The 19900-nt window shown below is 32.5% G+C and overlaps 3 protein-coding genes and 1 long non-coding RNA gene across 5 annotated transcripts; 3 read left to right on the top strand and 1 right to left on the bottom strand.

Moving 5' to 3' along the window:
* Nucleotides 1–8: 8 nt before the first annotated feature.
* Nucleotides 9–5865, top strand: LOC146527745 (uncharacterized). The gene is made up of 2 exons (XR_014879148.1): nucleotides 9–136; nucleotides 5547–5865. It is a non-coding gene; the product is annotated as an uncharacterized LOC146527745 (long non-coding RNA).
* Nucleotides 2702–3333, top strand: sloth1 (sloth 1). Its single transcript, XM_085204212.1, has one exon. It carries the CDS (start codon nucleotides 2856–2858, stop codon nucleotides 3072–3074), a length of 219 nt encoding a protein of 72 aa, XP_085060338.1. The 5' UTR covers nucleotides 2702–2855; the 3' UTR covers nucleotides 3075–3333.
* sloth2 (ubiquinol-cytochrome c reductase complex assembly factor 6 sloth 2) lies at nucleotides 3076–3333 on the top strand. Its single transcript, XM_085204213.1, has one exon. It carries the CDS (start codon nucleotides 3076–3078, stop codon nucleotides 3280–3282), a length of 207 nt encoding a protein of 68 aa, XP_085060339.1. The 3' UTR covers nucleotides 3283–3333.
* Nucleotides 3582–19667, bottom strand: LOC146527744 (atrial natriuretic peptide-converting enzyme). Of its 2 annotated transcripts, XM_085204189.1 has the most exons (12): nucleotides 19376–19667; nucleotides 12207–12399; nucleotides 10751–10955; nucleotides 8406–8559; nucleotides 8068–8325; nucleotides 7594–7777; nucleotides 7052–7267; nucleotides 6465–6660; nucleotides 5902–6101; nucleotides 5551–5729; nucleotides 4993–5361; nucleotides 3582–4697 (listed from the first exon to the last, which is right to left on the bottom strand). In XM_085204189.1, exons 1-12 carry the CDS (start codon nucleotides 19439–19441, stop codon nucleotides 4512–4514), a joined length of 2406 nt encoding a protein of 801 aa, XP_085060315.1. In that variant the 5' UTR covers nucleotides 19442–19667; the 3' UTR covers nucleotides 3582–4511. The 2 variants fall into 2 exon arrangements, with proteins under 2 accessions (XP_085060315.1, XP_085060316.1); XM_085204190.1 differs by lacking the exon at nucleotides 19376–19667 and having other exon boundaries at nucleotides 12203–12337.
* Nucleotides 19668–19900: the final 233 nt, after the last annotated feature.

Here is a 19900-nt window from a genome sequence, read left to right as displayed (position 1 = left end):
ATATCTTTATTTCTTCTTAGCAAAAACATTGTAGGCACCAGTTCGATGTCAACGCCCACTATACTTTTAAGCTACTACCCAGTACCCAGGACAAGTTGCTTCCTACGCACTTGACGTTGTTGCAACATGCCAAATGGTATGCTCTATGAATTTTGTATTTAATTTATCACTCATCAACTTAAATAAATAATATAATATTTTAGCTTACATTTCATTTCAACATATGATACTATATATTAATTCTATGGTGATTGTTTCTTTAATGTAGGTACCTATTTGTATATAAATAATCCCGGGAGCTTGTTAAAACAATATACACTTGCTCTAAATAATGTGTATTATCAAATAAAGAAATTACCTACTATTATTTAAAGCACATTAACCGTCTTTGTATAATACAAAATAATGATAATTTAATGATAACAATTCAGTTCTTAAAGTATGCAATTTTTATCAGTGTATCCTTACAACGTTATCACGTAAAACCATCGTCCGTAAACCAACTTTACAGACAATGTGTTATTTATTTCTCTTTGGTGTGATTTGATACCCTTACCGTGTCTATTTTGAAAGGCCCTTAAGTGTGTCATGATGACGTCATGATACCCACTTGCTCGCCTTTTGAATATAAAGTAACATTAATATTTACCGAAACATTGTACGTCTTTCTTTTCGTTCGTATTTAGGGTTCGTTACTTCAAAAGGTGAAAACCGAACCCTTACCCTAAGTCAACACAATCAAAGATATGACTGATGATTTATGTATAGATTTTGCTGCATTTTATATGTAATTTGCTGCTAGTCAAAATCTATAATAAGGTACTCCCTGTGGACCTATAGTTTCCCGGCCGCCGCACACTTTTCCCACAGGCAGCCACACAGTGCCTGCATATTTTCAGGGACAGAGTACCCTCTTCCCTACCCACCCGGTGTCGCTGTAAAGGCCAATAGGGCTAACAGCATTAACCTCAAGACCGAAAAAAAAAAAGGACCTAGTTATAAAATTTCGCACAAAGTGACAACTTACAATACAAATAAATGATGTATGGATATATATTTAATTGAAAAAAAAACGTTTGAAATTTATATTTCTAATTCACTTAGTACAAGATGAGTGCACCACAAACTTAAATTTATCTACTTTCCTAAATTGTACATCCCTTTGACGAACCATGGGAACCATTGAAACGGAAGCCTCAGTGGGAGAGTCTGACTCACACTTAACCAGTTTTCTTGAGAGCATCTGACTATAAACTTTCTTTCAGCTTAATCTTCACATGGAGAAAGAACTAAACTACTTAGAGATAGAGACTAAACATTGATTACATTTAATGTAGCATAAATTGTTTTTTTTTTAATAACACTTCATATTTTGCATGTTTGTGCAAATTTATTTAATTTAATCTTTGTGCAGCAGGTTGTGAGTTAGATTCCTACTCGAGGAAATGAAATTTCCCCTACTGCCTTCAGAATTTGGCAAAAAATGGGAAATGAAAGTGTTTTACAACTACGGTCCCAGTTTCTCTCTGCATAACATGCTGTGTATGTATAGGGAACCTGCAGAACCCAGGAAACAGTGTGAAGCTAAAAAAGACAGAACTCTTAAGTTGCAAAAATAACATATATTAAATTGATCATGATAATATTGATCATAATAACAAAGATTATACACAGGTAATTTAATTTTCAATCATAAAAATGTTGTTAATATAGCTATACATGAGTTTCTTTTACCTATGTATATTTTTTACATGGTAACAATCGAACAAATCAATTCATATGAAATATTTTTAAATCATTATTTTGTTTTAATATAATTTAAATATATGTCTAATACATCACTATTTGTTTTTTGTAGCTCAAAAATATTAAGAAATGCATCATCCTTATCTTTGTTCCTAGTGTTATATATTCTACAAAATATAGCAATGAACACATCCTCTTTTTGATTATTTAAACAAAAGTTGTAAAAATGTTTCTGTTCACAACTAAAGTTTTTACTAAGACCATCTTTAAAATATCTAAAAAACAGTTGCTGACCACAATCACAGGCTTCTTCAATCTCAGACCATTCTGTTTCTGTTAATCCAAACAGGAGGCCTATTGTTTTTCCTTTTAACACACATGTGACTTGCCCCGAAACATCACCAATTTTCAACACTGCTGTTGCTGATACATCATTTGGTTTATAACGATTAATTTTTACTGACTCTATAAAATAGTCTGTTAAAATTCCCCAACATTTTGTATTTATTTTCAAATATCGGCTCTCTGATAATTTTATAGGATGTATATCCGTAAAAAACTTGGTATAATCTTTTTCTGATTTGAATATTTTCATAATATCACTGTAGAGATAGCAATTTATATGATTTTGAGCAATTAATATGAGCTTAACATTTTGAACTTAATTATTATACTAAAATAATTTAAACTTTGTTTTGAAGTTTGAATTTAATAAAGATTACCACTCACAAATACAGTACATTATATGGCAATTGACATATTTAAGTCTGGCCAATCACGTACAATAATATTGTCAATATTATTGACAATAAGCCTGCCTCCCAATATTGTAGTGGCTAAAACAGAATTTCTAGAAATCTACAATAATATTGACAACCGGCCACACACATACAATATTATTGACAATACGTACTTTATTGACAATATTATTGTACGTGTATGTGTCGGCCAGACAATATAATAGACTAGAGTATAGACTGCAGGTTTCTAAATTTCTTTTCAGGTTATAATATGAGATTAATGATTATATAAAATATTCCTAGTTAATACGCAAATACTATTCAGGAAATATTATATATAAGTAAGAATGTCAATGATTTGATCATAAAATGAGAATTGGATGGTTTCAAAAATTTGTAGATAGATGGCCAGGCAAGAAACAACTTGGTATTTATAGATTTCTGCCTGTATTCTTTGTTTTGGGCGCAGTCTTAGAATATTCAATGATAAATTGGAAAGTCGGTGAAGTGAATTTTTATAACACTTTCAAGAAAAGAAAAGCTAAAGATATAGTTGAAGAAAAAATTCAGAAATATACTCTGACTTAAAATGCCTGCTGGTGTAACGTGGGGTCAATATATCTCCTTTTCGATAGCTGCTATGGCTTCAATGATAGCTGGATCTCAATTAGTTCACATGCATTATCAACCTTTAGTAGATCTTCATAATTATATTAACAAAGAATTACAAAATTTGCCTGATAATATGCAGGAAAAGGTAAGAAAGGAGCTTAAAGAAGAAGGAATATTGAAGTAAAAAGTTGCTTAATTGTAAACATGTGTATATAATAAAATCTAGTTACCTAAATTCTTGTAATTTTAATTTATTTATATTTTCTGAAATAACTGTTATAAGTAGTAGTAGTAGTAGTAGTAGTAGTAGTAGTAGTAGTAGTAGTAGTAGTAGTCATTTTGTAATATAAAGTATGTTTCTTTTTGTGCAGCAGTAAAAGAATTAAGAGATAATAAATTTTATTAGCTCTTTCAAATCATTTTACCCATAGCTTTTTTATTTGTAATCAAGACAGATATTATGTTACAATAAAACTATAATAGTACATAAATTAATTTATTAACAATTTGGTATTACTTTGAAATATATTTACAAAAAAATTTACAATTTGTAGGTACTAATTACTTATCTACAACTTATAATTATTTTTTAGGCACTAACATATCTTATTTTATATTTTCTGTTCTGATATTTTTAGCATAAAAATGTGGTTTTTAAAATTAATTCAATAATAAATATTTTTTTAACACGATGGCATATCATAATGAAAGTAAAAAATTATGTATATAATAGTGTTATCACTTTATACCAGTTATATATTATATTATATCAGTTTATACTTATCATAACTTTGAAGTCACACTATGTTAACTATTTATAAAAGTAAAAAAAGGCTTTATATTTTAAGATGTTTATCTAAAGATTTCTATTTAAAACATTTAATTTATTAAAATAACAAAAATTTGGATGTATTTGGCCTCTATTATCTATAGGTTTTAAACTGCTTATTTTTTTATACCACTTAATTGTTTTGAAAAACCTTAAAAAATAAGAAAAGTTTTTGTTTTAATGCCAAAGATCTAGTAATGAAATTAATTATAAATCTATATTTCATTCTATTCTCAACTTGCTATCGCTATTAGGACACTGTATAGTAACTTATAAGTTACTATGGCAGGCAACCAGATTAAGAAAAAATATTATGAAATGACTTACCAAACAAGTATTATTTTTATAAAGCTAACAGTACATATTTATATTAATAGGTTTTTCTATGATATAGATTTTAAAATAATTTATTGAATTTGGATTTTAGAAATATTTTGCTTGATTTGATTTAAAGAGTCATATAAGTATAGTATATATCTAGTAATAACCTTTCCTTAGCAGTTGGGAAAAATGAGAATATTGTGTAGACATTAGATGTCATTTTTGCAGTCTTTTAAACATTTGTTTTAGTACTATTTAATAAGTCATCTTGAAGAATTTGAAATAGTTCTTCGAATCCAGTCTATGTGAGACTTCACTACATCGTATATACGAGGACGACCAAGTCCAATTTTAGAGCAAGCAATCCGCCAACCGCTCACACCAATCAACGACCAGTGTTTAGATTTGTCATCAAAGCACATCATAGAGCTGCCAGCATATTCCTCTTCCTGTAAATTTAAGATTATATAGGAACAATCCTATTAAACATACTTTTTTGTTGATAATGCTCAGCTGGGGGCCAGTATTGTGTATTTGTAAACGCGACAGATTGTGGGTTCGATTCCCCCAGTCGGCGAAATTAAATATTTAATATTTTCATTTTCTTCGCTATATTGTAGAGGCAGTGTTGAATTTCGCCACTCATCACGCAATGCCTCCAGGCGGGAAATGGGGAGGGGAGCCTTTGCCTACCCTACTACAAACAGGATACAGCGTAATGCTAAAAAAATGCTTAATACTTACATCACAATCATCTTGATCATACAATGGTTCAGCACACATTCCATTTCCAGTTGCTATACTGACGTTTTCACAGATATTCATGGAAGTAGGTACCACTTGTACTCTTTGTAACTGATCGCGGTTCCTAGTCCAACCTAGTGTATTACAAATTCCACCATGTTCATCCATTTTGTATCCATTTTCTGGGAGGCACGCCGGACGGACGAAGTCAGTCATTTCCAATGGCTCTTCCAGTCTGACCATAGCTAGCATACTGCCCTCCACTGGAGAACGAACCATTCCTACTATACGTTGTTCTTGTTGCCATGGGGTAGTGCTTTGTATCCTTACTGTGCCTAGTCTTGCAGTCCATTCAGCTTTTGGCTGGCCCTGATATTTAAGCAAAACAATGTATGTTAAAATCATAAAAAAATTGTAGTAAGCTTAATTAACTCATTCACTGTTGATTACTACTGAAGTATTGGTAATGGTCTAAGGACCATTACCAAAACATTCACAAAGATAAGTGTTTGTGAATGTTTTTACATTAATTTAAATAATTCAAATATTTATAGGCACCTGAAAACAGGAAGCCGTGGTGATGAGCCAGTTAGGGTGTATAAGGACGCCGTCGCAGGCGTGCACATGCGACCGGAGTAGCGCCGCATGCCATGGCCAGTCGCCAGGCCGCGCCGACCGCGGCAAGCCTTCTACACCTGCAGCTGCTTGACCACCTCTAGCTGACGGTACACCACATTCTGGAAGCATTCATTGTTCAAGAAGAATATTATAATACACATACAATGTTATAGTACAGCATAGCTAGGCTTGTTAATCAAGATATATACTTATATGTTTATTTAATAAAAATACATATGTATTTTTTGTAAAGAAGTTTGTAAACATTGAAAAACAGCTATAACCACTTACCTAACTGATCGCAGACAATTCTAATCACTTTCCGCTGTGGACATTCACTTTTAATGAATGAGATTTCTGGTGCGGACGGGTCAACGACCTCCACATACTCGTGTGTTTCTTTGCGGGTACTGTGTTGCGTGACTGTTTCTGTCATATCCTCATCAGACTCGTTTTCAGTATCTAGGACGGCCTCCGCTGAGATGGCAGATCTATTGTCAAACAATGAAAGTGAACTTTACAGAGTAATACAAATTTTATAGAGAATAGATTATTATTAGGTTCACTGTAACGCGATGGTTGTGGGTTCGATCCCCACTCGAGGGAATGAAGTGTTATTTATTAATATTTTAATTTCTTCATTATGGCGCCAAGGCAAGCTGGGCGTTTCCACCACTCAACACGCAATGCCAATTAGAAAAATTCAACAGAAACTGGGGAACAGAGTATCTAAGCACTAGGCCGTCTACAATGTTGGGTGCCGGATACAACGTTAAGCAGACTTTGGACTTTGTCTTTAATAGATTATTAAAGTGTGTTAAATATGTAAGATTTGAAACTTTAGAGTGTCATACTTGAATGTGAGAGCGGTACATAGAGACGTCGCAACATTCATAAGTGCACGTCTGTCGTCCTCGTAGGGCGCCGCGCAGATCTTGCCGGCGCAGCCGCGCTCCGCCCACAGCGCGTACCCGGCGCGACTCCGCACTGCCCCCAGCGTAGTCTCGCTGGTCTCCCGTCTCCATGTAGCCAAAGAACGAGATATCCATACTAAAATGATTACACAATTTCAGAATTTATTTTGTATCTGATGTAAAATTTTGGTAAAATCACTTATTTTATTCTTTTATCACATTTGTATGTTTACTATTGTTTTCATTTTAAAATATTAAAAACATCGACACCCTGGAGTGTGTTCTTTACTTACTTAAGTGTACTAGAAAGCATTTTACTTGATTGTGAGAAGCGGAACTAAAAGTACTCTTATCTTGGATGGGCTTTCTTTTATGAAGATAGCAACAAAGATTGTCGGTCTTCGGTCAAGAATATGTTTAGTTACTTTGCTACATAGTGACCTATTTTCATCAATCCAGATTTAACGGATGTTTTGAATTTATAAATCGTATACTCTAATTCAAAGTATCAATATTAAGAATCTCACAGCATCCACTCTCGTCGCTGCCGTCCGCACAGTCGGGCGTGCCGTCGCAGCGCAGATGCGGCGGCAGGCAGCGCGGCAGCAGCGCGCAGCGCAGGGCTCCAGGGCCGGCCGACGCGCAGTGCGCACAGCTACGCTCCTCCGCCGCGTCCGCGCAATCCGGCACCCCGTCGCAGGCTCGCCGGGACAGCGCTAGCCTTTGTAGGCCGCCCGTACAATCTAATATTCAGTTTGTTTTTAAAAGTCATGGAATTTAATAATGATTTTGAGTTTTAATAAGTGATAACATCATAAGTAGCCTAGTTAACTAGTCTCGTTTATACTGCACTACATTTGAATTATAACTTATAGGTATAACTCAGTCAGTGACGTAACACCGACCAAGCCGTAACCAAACGAAAAATGCTAAAATGTTGGATTACAAAGAACCTGCTGCCATGGAATAAATTATAAAAATGCAACGATAATAATGCAAATTACGTAGCTTTAGTTTTTCCATATAAGCGAACGCAAAAGCGTATACTATTGAAAGTATATATTATTACCTGGTTCTGGAGCGCAAGATCCTGGTCCGTAGTACTCAGGAAATCGGGCACAGTCGAAATGTGGACGAAGGCGTTCAGGCAAACGTGCCCCACAACCGGCATGAAAGGCGCGGCAGTAAGCACGGCATGGCCGTACAAGCCTCTCATCGACACATCGTGGTTGTAGCATTTGGCAGACAAAATCCTAAATTAAATTTAGATTATTTAATAATAGAATAGATGTATTAATATATATGTACTCAAATAGAGTTCAAAACGAAAAAAAAATATACCTACTGACTACTTAAAATTATAATATTTATTCGAAAAATCTTAATGTAGGTAACCTACTACATTTTTTAAAATCTCGAGTCATCATTATACTCAGCACAGTTGGAGAGTGTACGTAATTATTATAAAACTACTGAAGTGTCAAATCTGGGTTGCATAAAAACTTTTCTTCGAGTCGGGAAAAAAAACAGAAAAAGAAATTACCTGCGCTAAAAGAGAGCATTCGGCGTCTAACAACTCCCTGAACGCGACTAGATCACGAAACAAAACTTCTTTAGATGTATGTCCCACTAAATTTGGATAGGCTGTTGTATTATAAGGCAGATGTGAACATAAAGGTAATGCCAATGGAGAACACTCTCGCAGGTCTTCTTCTTCAAAAGCTACTCCTTCGGTTGTGGGTACTTCAGTTACAGGATCATCACTCTCTTTTAGAGGCTGTGAAGAGATCATGGAACTTTCCTGTAAAGACACAAATAATTATAACTCCGTATTGAAAGAAAACATATTATTTTATTAGTGTTTTTCAAAAAATGCCATACCTCAATATGCAACGTAGCTGGTATTGCACCAATATTTTGAAAAAAAGGCGTTAAGATATCCCTTGTCATAACAGCGCTTACTTCAGCCGTACTCACAGCTGTAAAAATGGGCTCAAAGGAAACTTCAAAGTGTACACGTGTTCCTTTTTCCGAGCTAAAAAAATATTTGATTTGTAAAATAATCATATCATAACATATGTCATAGTCCTTAACATATTTTGTTTATTAATAAGGATAATTTTCATCTAGCATATACAGTCATCTACACATTCACAAAATGCAACTAATTAAGATTTATTTCACACAGTGGTTAAAAAACCGGGAGATGTACGAGTACTTATGTCTACGGGAAGTACAATTCATAAAAGTTGACAAAGTTAAATTTGCGCAAATTTTGTATGAAATATTAGTATATAATATTTTTTCCATGCTATATTATTTTTTCCTTTATTTATGCGGGCAAAGCTGCCCAAGTCCGCTAGCATTATATAAGAAAGTTTAAGACCAAAAAGTATTTAACCAACGGAATAGGTAAGTGCTTTTACTATTAATTATTGTATTAATTAGAAGATAACTAGTATGAATGAACAACAAAGATATTGAAACGTAGCCACAGTATTGACCACTGTGGTCTAGGTAACTAATATTAGTAATACTAGGAGTATAAACTCTAAAGTTGTAAGCGCAAGTATATAGAAAACTATATATCCAATTTGCAATTTTTTTAATATTATGTAAATCGTGGGGGTCTTACATTATGAAATACGATAATAAAATAGTTAAACATGTTTGACACCTACTTAGTTACGTTATAAACACATTGATTTATTTTTATGTTTAGATATTAAACTCTTATCGTTCAATTTATTATAAAAATATTACATGACGGTTTTGACGTCTACTTTCTGTACGACACGTCATATACGTATATTACCTACCTGATAAATTAAGATAAATTAAAACTAATGCTTTCAAATTTATATTAGGTATATTAAAAAAATGAGTAAAGAAGAGCAGAAAGCTTACTAATATTTTTTGAAAACTTTAGTCAGCCATCACGTTTAGTCAGCAAAGTATGCCAGTGAAGTGCAGTGATCCGTTTACATTAACCACGGCGTGATACTTTGTGTATCATATTGACACGGGAAAGTTAATGCGTGCTTGGGTTTCTAAGCTTTGGACTTTCTAAGAGACTTATATTGTTAACTTTAAAATCAAGGTCGATGTGGCCCTTTCTTTTTGTGTCTTGAATATGAATAAAATGTTGTGCTATATGACTATAGATTGAAAAGTTTACATAATTAAATAATTATTAATTAGATAAAACGTGAAAAAGATATTTTCATAAAAGCCTTCACCCGCTTGATCTTTATTTATTTATTTCTTACTAATCTGAATTATCTTCATGTTCCAATAAAATTATCCCTTTAGAGACAATATCCATAAATTTAAAATTAAATGTGCGAGATAAGCGTGAAGCTGATTTCATTTGATTTATAACTTTTTTATTAATGTACCGTTTCAAATAAAACAAACACTAAATATTACCGGAAAGCGAAGAAAAGGGAAATTTGCCAAAATAAAATAGTGAAATCTGCATTTAAATCAATATGGTTCATGAGATTAGCGTGCAAAAGCGCACAAACACACCTATATACACAAATTTATAAAAACATTATTCTGAGTTGGAAGTGTTCAATAAAAGATTTTCAAATATATTTTCCACATACAGATGGCGATCAGACACAATTTTATGATATAGAATCATCTTGCGGTATAACGATTTACTATGGTGATAAAATGTATATCTATAGACTTTTATAATTGTTCTGTTACACGAAGCGGTAATGAAATCAATCGATATTTTCTCTCTTTATTACGCAGATAAAATTTGTAGGACCCATTGCAAGATCTTTTCATATCTGTATTCTTTAAAATAACATATCACGCTTATCTTAACGAACGAAACTTCTAGAAAGCTAACTTTCTCCATAAACTGTTATTTCTGTGTGGTTATTTATAAATTATAGTCGTATTTTCAATATAGAATAATAAGTAAAAAGTGAAATGAGTAAATAGTAAGTTAAAGATTAAATATATTTCAAGGTTACGTTTTTAATTTCTCTCTATTAACAACAATGATAATACGAATAAGAAACTAAAAGTATTATTATTTTATTATTACTCTGTACATGGAAGGTTTGGAAGAATCTATATTAGAACATCTATAATTGAGGACCTCGATCGATGTAATAGAACCCAAAATAATATTTTTTTAAATTGTCTGTTTATTTTGTCAATTTTCCCTTTATATTTAGTATTTGTTTTATCTATAAAAAACTTACTTATCCAAGGCAAGAAGCTCAGCGTCCACAAAACATGATCGTAGTTCTGAATTTCTATAGGATTTAAATATAGCTTCCTGGAGCTCTTGTTCTTGTGTGCTATTGTCCTTTGCCAATGCCGATGTTCCCTGCGTCCCCCATGAGGATGCTACAAATGATCCTCGAAACGTTTGTCGGTTCAGTGGGTCGCCAAATAAGTACATATCTGTAAGTTAATATATATTTGTTATTCTAAATAAATAATATAAACTTCTTTTCTAAACATTTGGAAAAGCGTTATGCAACTTTGAAATATTACTGCAATAAATAATTACAAATTACAATTAGTCTAATTTTTAATGACCGCTTTCCTTTCTGGTAAACTGCTCAACCAGCGCGTTAATGGCTATAAATGTTTGCTATTATGTTAATTGACTTTATCTTTATTACATTAACGCTAATAATATATTTTTAACCACTTATATAACGTTACTTATCTTTATATATAAGAATTGAAAATGAAATAAAAAATAATATTCATATAAAATAAGTGAATTGAATGCATAAATAACAATATATGTATGATGAAACCGAATAAAAATACGCTTGAATATTCGTATTTTTTGATTTGCACCTGCACTGTATAGGCGAATGCAAGGTCGCATAAGATACTGGCCTTTTAGCAGTGACGGGTATCTAAATGCCGCCGTGGTATATGAAGAACAGATATCATATTGATATATAAAAATAAATACATACTTTATACTTTGTCAGAATATAGGTACTTATATAGAAATAAAATTAATATAAAATTTATGATTTACTGTAAATGTTGCTATAAAATTATTTAGATAGCAAAAAATTAGTTTCACGCTCTATCCCGTACATAGCAGGGAACCTAGTGTTGAGACAGTCCGTTCCCCATTTTTCGCCAGATTCTGGGGGTTACATTGCTTGTTGAGTGACAGAACTCAACGCCGCGCTTTGTCTCAACAACAGAGCGAAGAAATGAGAATATAAATTTAAATAAATATTTCATTTCCTCGAATGGGGATCGAACCTACTACGCGCCTCTGTAATTATAATTTTGTTGTTAAAATTGCGTTCTAGGGCAAATGGTTCACCTTAACATGATATCGGTAATATTATCTAAAAGGCTTAAACATTGGGTAAGAAGAATTAGGTTTCTAGTAGATATTGAATACATCTACTCATTTGGCGCTAAGTCATTTGAGCAAACGAAGCCAAGGATTACAAGATATTTTAAGTTTTTATTTAAACAGAGAAACTGGAACTTGAAAATTATTTTCTTAACATGTTTATTAATCAAAGAATTCGTATAAACAAGTGTGGAATAACACTTTAAAACATTGTAAAAAGAATTAAGTGTTCGATAAATGTAATATATTAACCATATGGTTTAAAAGTAAGTTATGATGTTTTTTATAATATAATATATAAGAAGAGTGGTACCAACGGCCGAGGTAGACGGCGACGGCGGCGAGAAGCAGCAATACGAGCATGGCTGCTACCGCCGCGCAGCAGCCGCGGCAGGTCCGGCTGAGCTTGCGGCGGGTAAACCTGATGTCGCTGCTAACGGACATCGTGGACTCGGGCGGCCGGTGTGCGCGGCCTCGACGCTGTCCACTCCTTGACCATCCATACCCTAGCTATTATATAAAAAATGTTAGATGAATAATTTTAATATAGATCTTATAATAAGGATTTAAAGTATCTTATTGATAACTGAATTACCTTCGTGCTCTACTAACATTCATAAATGTACGGGAAATAAATCTAAATGTTATTTATTAAGGCAAGTTTGCCAAAATACATTAGTGGATCTGTACTTTAATTTATGCTGTTTATTATGATTTCTGTTTTTTGTAAATATCAGTTTTTTAAATTAAAAAAAATATTGAAAAAAAAATTAAAGAAAAAGATACTTTTTTAAAATTATTAGTTAGAAGTTACTGGGTTAAATTTAGAAAAATAACTATTACTGAGACAATGTAGACCTAACAAAACTAACCTAAACTAACCTGGCTGATCTGGCCAAAATTATACAAAAAACGATAAACCCTATGTGACCAAGAGTCTCTCATGTTTTTTTAAATATTTATAAAATGTTTCTTAAAGGAAACTGAAAAATACTATTTATAAATATAAAATAGGTTCCTACATATGACAGGTTCTTAATTATTTAAAAATATTTTTAAAAAGATCCCAATTAGTGACAAAATTTAAAACGTCGGACCCAATATAATATTACGATTTTCTACTGCCATACATCTAAGCCATGTCAACATATTAGTCAACCAAAACTTGTTTTACATATTTAACTCGGACAGTGAATTCCTTATTGTACAAACATTTTGAAGTTTCGAAAAGAAAGCGAATCACCGTTAATTTTTAGGACAAATGCAAAAGAAGAATAATATATTAAAATAAATGATGGGAATATACTGACAAAATACCTATATTTATTATGTTCCTCTTTAAATATAAACTAAAAAAGATAAACAATATCGAAGTCAAAAGATATTACCTATAACTAATGTATCGTACAGAGCTACCACATAAAAAAAAACTTCATTATTCCGCAAGTAGCACAGTAGGAAGAAGGAGCGTAGTGTTAAGACAGTCCGCTCACCACTTTTCTCTGAATTCTGAAGGTATTGCATTATTAAGTGGCGGAACTCCACGCCGTGCTTTGCGTCGACACAAGAGCGAAGAAATGAAAATATAAATTATTTAATTTCTTCAAATGGGAATCGAACCTACAACCTGTCGCGTTTACGGTCACACGCTTGTGCCCCTGCGCCACGACTGGCCTCAAAAACCTATTACCATATATATTGTTTGATAATAATAATTGTTCACAAATTATTTATTTTCTATTGCATCGTCTATTAATTTAAATTTGTTTACTCTATATTAAGACGTCACAGTCGAACTGCTCTGTAAAATATTAAGTAATATGGACTGCGAAATCTTTTATTACAAGTGTTACAAGTAGTTGTTTTCTGTACATTAGATATTTTGCGACTTTAAATAGTATAATGAAAGCGATGGGAACTGTTTCCAACAGGTCTTATGTAATCTACTCTTGGAAAATGGTAGACACACATACATTCATACTATCTAATTACCTTTATCTATACTAATATAATAAAGCGGAAGAGTTTGTTTGTTTGTTTGTTTGTTTGTTTGAACGCTAAGATCTCTGGATCTACTGGTCCGATTTTCATTGTTTTTGTTTTGTATGAAAGCTGCATTCTTCAGAAGTGCTATAGGCTATATAACATTACATTACACATATATACTAATATATTTTAAAGTACTTTCAAATTTGACATGCAATTTATTCTGCCATGTTAATAACAACCGTCGCGTCGCTACGCAACCGTTACCGCGACATTTTGATATTCATCCTTATGAAAATAAATATAAGAGTCACTTTTATCATTTCATCTTGATGGAAATTATAGTTTACTGTATAACATTCTGATAAATAATTAAGGAGATGTCACTGATTCCAAATGACCTAACCTACGGGCGGCACAGTATGACCGACGCGAACGGGCAGATGACGTTGACGGTTTTATAAATTTTTATACATTTTCGAACTATTGTAAATGTTTATGTAATTATTTGCTGTTTATAATTAATTTAAGCTACACTTTGGTTCTCTTCTTATTTTATTTGATATTGCCCGCTAAAATTATCCTGCTTAATAGAGAGAAATGTTTAGTTATTTCGTAGAGTCGATATCTATGTACGCACGCACGGAAAACTTTAGGTACTTTTTCTAATATTAAGAATATCTATCCTTTAGTTACTTTTAATCCTTTTGTTGGTTAATTTCAATAACTCAGATATTTTTTTCTAATAATGTGTATCTACTTATTATCCTTTTTGATTGTTTAAGCTTAAATTTTCTTACTAATTCTATTGAAAATTGAAAATAATTTAATAAATATTCTTATAGTTGAAGCAGGCGTAGCCGCGTCCGGGTCCACTAGTCATAGATAATATGAAACTATTAATAAAATGTATAATAATTATGTATAAGTTTTAATTATGATAATTATGTATAAGTAAAAATATAAGTTTATAAAAGTTTACACATTTTTATATTTCTTTATTTTATTACATAAAAAAGTACGTAAGCAAAGTATAATTTACAAAAACAATTTCTCAACACGAGATCTCATTAAGATCTAAACACAAAGACTTTATAGTTAATTTAAGAAAAGTATATTAGACTGGCGGCAAGATATTGCAAATGCCAACGCTTTAAATTGGTTATGTTGCGGCAATAAGCTTCTAGGTAAATGGAGAGCCGACTGAAGAAAAGAATGGATGTAAATAGTCAAAGATTTCTATCAACCTTTACTTCTATAAATATCTTTTCAAGTAGGTATTTTTCTCTAGGTACCTACATTTGTAATAAATCAAATTATATTCATATAGGTAATTATTAGATTGAAGTGATTGACAATATCGCTGAATGTTTTACTATTTTACGGTAGAATATCTCACAAAAACAGGACGAGGCGGTGTTCTGGTGTACAATTGACATTTCAGCACAAACGGGCTTAACAAAGAGAATAATGTCGATAAGTATTTGGAGTCGATTTCTTCTCATAGGTTCGAGTTAAGGTGTGGACAAGGCCGTGCTTAGAGGTCAAAGAGATCAAACTGTATACGTAGGTACTATTGAGAAAATAAACAATAATTATTATCTATGTGTCTACATTATTTTAATTATTATTATTTATACGTGATATGAATCATAAATTGTCATTTTCGATTGCAGTAATTACTAAATGACAAATAATTAGAAGCTTGTTTTATAATTTTATATAATAACGATTATAATTCATATTTTCTTTCTTCACTTCACTCTGGTATCAAAGCATAGCGCGGCGTTGAATTCCGCCACTCATCGCGCAATCCCTCCGGAATTCGGTGGAAAGTGGGGAACGGACTGTCTTAACACAAAGTTCCCTCCGCCTATCCTGCTGTGTGTGGGATTGGTATTAAACCTTAAAAAAGTGTAAAACACGGTAGCCATTTATTGTTTACTTTATTTATTTAATGTTGTCTATTCGCAATAGACCACAAACACTTACTCCTAGTCCTCGCTCAAAAGGCGTGTGCAAATAGCACTTGCCGGCGTGACCTACATCTCTTCACGTTTTTGCTCGCAGCACTATGTAGCTACTACAAAATACTAAGTCGGGCACGCCTCAGTCTTTTCGCCGGTTTCTATTGAGTTCCAGCCCAAACAATGCGAACGCCTTCACTTTCAATCACTGTATACTGAATATTACTTACACCTGTTGTTCAGCAATATATTCAAAAGTATATTACTAGGTATATTTCTTGTAGTAATGATTCCTAGTGACAAATAAGAATTAGTATGATTATTCTAATAGCAATCGATCCAGTGATTTAGCGGGAACATGGGCAGGTAAGATGCTAGGTGTCCTATATTGTAAATAAAATTCTTTTCATAAAAGCTTTTGTAATTATATTTCTAATGAACGATCTGTTATTTTAGCAACTGTGTACAATCAATAATAAACGATTGATTACTTATTACCAGCAATAGATGACTCTACACTTACGAAAGTGGACATCGAATATTCACCAGTTTTAGATACTTATTCATGAAAGAGATTATAATAATGCAATATAAAGCATTACGATCTATGGATATTACCTTTAGTCACGTTACAAGAGAAAAGTTTCGAGATTCCAAGCAATGCAATATTACATTGTATCAACTACTGATTCTGACTTCTGAATATTTGCTAGGTAGGTAGGTAAAACAGTGTAGGATATAATATTTATTTTTAAACTTGGGATACTTTATGAGAGCAGACGTACAGTAAATAAGAAAGACAGTTTTTTATAGTCAAGTCGTAGGATTCAGCATTGAAAAAAATTATAAAGCAACTAGCCAGGGCGACTGTTAAGTTTAGATTTAGAAAAAATATCATTTTTTCTTTTAATCAAAAAATCAGAACAAAAACAATAATTAAATTATAGTTATGTAATAAACAAAAAGTAAATTGATAAAGGAGAAATGAGAATGTACTAAATATTAAAACAGTAATAAGTACTCTACATATATAAACGTTTTGATGTTGTAAATGAAATAATTTTTAAATGAAAAATCTTAGAAAATAAAACTTCGTGACTTACTTAAAAGTCCGTGAACTTTTGAAATTTGTTCACTGTGATGCAAAAATTTATTACTATGACTGGTTGTCGATTATTTACGCAACATTAAAAATTTGCATAATGTATTTTGTATTATGGGAACATCACAGCTCGCGATCAAATATCCTTAGTCATACAAATATAGTCATTTTATATTTATTAATTGACTTCTTGTAAATTCTAAACGTAAACGTAATAAGAATATACAGAACATGGGTAAGCAAGTAGCTGTGGTCAGCGAACTGGCAGCGACCCGGATCACGGAGTACACTGGGGCCGACTCGGCGCCGTTACTATCTACTGACACACTTCCACTCTCACTCGCGATATACCGAAATAACGAAAATCAAAGCCAAAAGTACAGGTGTTTTGTTGTATTGCTTAGAGAAAGGTCAAATAGCTGTTGGCCCTGGCTCCGAGTCGCTTTACGTGTGGGCCGGAAAGCAGAAGCTCCACGCCAACGCTGTTCAAGCTTAATCAATATATTATCTGAAGGTAAATACATTATATTCTACAGATTTTTTAAATCAGTTTTAATTTTTAACTATTTAAATTGAATAATTATAGGTAATTTTTTTAGGCTTCATTTTATATCCCGAATACAGCAGGGTAAGCAGAGGGAACCTAGTTTTAAGACACTCAGTTCCCCATTTTTCATCGGATTTTTGAACTATTCCGTATTGAGAAGCGAAGCTCAAAGCAGCGGCTTGCCTCAATACCAGAATAAAGAAAAAAAAATATTTCATTTCCTCGAGTGGGAATCTAACCCACAATTTATAAAAAAAAAATCAATTGTCATGCAATTTTATGTTAATATTTCATAATTCGTTGACGCATGTTACGTTACGCGTTATTTGTTTCGCTACATATCACACAAACGTGGTCGTACGAATTTAATTAAAAGATTACAGCCATATTATACATGAGAACTTATGAAATTGTATACGAAGGTATGTGATTTCAAGTATTTAAGGTTAGTGTACCATTAATTATGCTAATCAGCATATTATGTTCATTTTACAATGATTTTACCCAGCTTTACAACATTATTGTGACTACTGGATTAACTTTTGACTTTCTTTCACTTAAAAATTAAAAAATATTGTTTTCTAGTTTGCTTTTATCTATGGTTTTGACAATGTTTTTGTTGTATCAAAATTGATTTTAATATTTGCTTAAAACACATAACATAATAAGAAAAGATAAACTTACAAATAAATAAGTACGTGAGGAATTTAACTCAAAATAGTCTCCTGATTTTATTAAAAAAATGGCATATTATTTTTAAAAAATAACAAAGAAGGTAAGTAAGTAATATTAATAAATATCGCGCTCTATTTATAGTATATAGATAGTTGTTGTTACGCTACACGAGTGAGAGGCAAATGCAAGGACATGCGATATTAAATCAGTTGATCTAAGTTTTAAATTTCCTGCTACGTCGGAATGTGTCGCTGCCGATGTCATCGAGCACAGGTCATTTACACAAAAAGACAAGAGCTTTAGATTTTTTTTGTATATTCAATATACATACTAAATCATAATTGTTAACTTTATTTTATCTTTATAATTATAGAAAGAAGCTCTGTTTTTTTATACCAAAATGTTTTATTAAAAAGAGCAATTACAAGGAATTAAAATGACTCTACATATGACTGTTTGCATTAAGTTATGCATTTATATATTTTATCACCATTTCATACATTTTCATCCGTACCTAATACAATTAAGGCTCCTATTACTATTATTATCATCATGGGTAACATATAAAAAAAAAAGTATTTTAAAAAGCAAGAGTAGAAAATGGTGATTGTAAGCAAGCCTTATCGTCCACATCGCGATACACATAAAAGGGTGTTTTTAAAAACCGGTAGCTGTCGAGTGAAAAATAAGGCAAGAACATTTCATAGTTGTCTATAAGATTTCGTAATTTAATCGAAGTGAGAATTAAGTAAGGCAGTTTTATAAAGGAAATATTATTTTTAAGATTTTTATTAAAGTCCATTTTAATAAATTTATTATTTTATTAATAAAAACGATCAACATACCTATGTACAGTCCCACTTGGGAATGGATATAATTATATTAGTGTGTTTTGTTTTGCGGTAGCAAAATATAAGAGAAATCTTGGTGACATAGTTTCCATATCAAGTTTTTAATATATATTTATTTTATTATACTAGATACCTACAACTGGATATTTATTACATTGATATACTTACAAAGCTCATAAAAGTTTCTTTAAAGAGAAAGTGTCAATTGTGAGGCAGTTATGAAGAAACTCGCGCAAGATAATGAGTATCCCATTGATAGATCTTACCATTCATTACGTATGTGAATCATAGACGTCTTACATGAATAATTAAGAAAATAATTTCCATTAAAAATTATTATAAAAATATAATGTTTTACCTCGGACTCCCAGGTATCCTTAACATTTCTGGGTTTGCCCTCTTTCATGCTCCCAGAGAAGGTCATCGTCGTCCTTTACGCGGGTCGTCGCACTTCGCACTATCTAGTGATTATGTTACAGAGTCCACTGTCCACCGTACACAAGAGGCTCACAATATGGAACACTATCGCTTTCCGTCGCGCTGTTGCCGGATGGTTGGGCAAAGTGTAAACATGGTGTCCAGGCGCCGCTGCGAGTGACGAGCGCCGTGAGCGCGGACCGGTCGCGGAGTGACTAGCGTAGTAGCGAGCAGGAGGGCAGCCGGCAGTGCGGTAACGGGCACGCACTACAGTTAACTTTCTCCGGCTAGAGATGCTTATACTTATCGCAAGCTCTATCGAAAGTCTCCACGATCTCAGTCATCTACGTCTTCGAGGCGCCGCGGATCGCTTTCCCGTTGCATAATAAAATCAACTTCCATTATGTATAAATATTAAGCTAAATTTGTGTTAATATACTTTGAAAGGAACGGGATAAATCAAAAA

Source organism: Heliconius melpomene, chromosome 20 (assembly GCF_056956725.1).
Source record: "Heliconius melpomene rosina isolate 202511_hmr_F chromosome 20, ASM5695672v1, whole genome shotgun sequence".
Classification (NCBI taxonomy): domain Eukaryota; kingdom Metazoa; phylum Arthropoda; class Insecta; order Lepidoptera; family Nymphalidae; genus Heliconius; species Heliconius melpomene.
Note: the sequence above shows the minus strand (reverse complement) of the source record. Positions and strands in the feature narration are given on the sequence as shown.

What these genes read in the sequence shown, in the direction of transcription:
- sloth1 (XM_085204212.1), top strand. Translation starts at nt 2,856, where the DNA reads ATGAGAATTGGATGGTTTCAAAAATTTGTAGATAGATGGCCAGGCAAG.
- sloth2 (XM_085204213.1), top strand. Translation starts at nt 3,076, where the DNA reads ATGCCTGCTGGTGTAACGTGGGGTCAATATATCTCCTTTTCGATAGCT.
- LOC146527744 (XM_085204189.1), bottom strand. Translation starts at nt 19,441, where the DNA reads ATGACCTTCTCTGGGAGCATGAAAGAGGGCAAACCCAGAAATGTTAAG. An exon ending in AATGCTCTCTTTTAGCGCAG is followed by an intron (nt 7,778 to 8,067) that starts GTAATTTCTTTT and finishes AATTTAATTTAG; the next exon opens with GATTTTGTCTGCCAAATGCT. An exon ending in ATGATCAAGATGATTGTGAT is followed by an intron (nt 4,698 to 4,992) that starts GTAAGTATTAAG and finishes TTAAATTTACAG; the next exon opens with GAAGAGGAATATGCTGGCAG.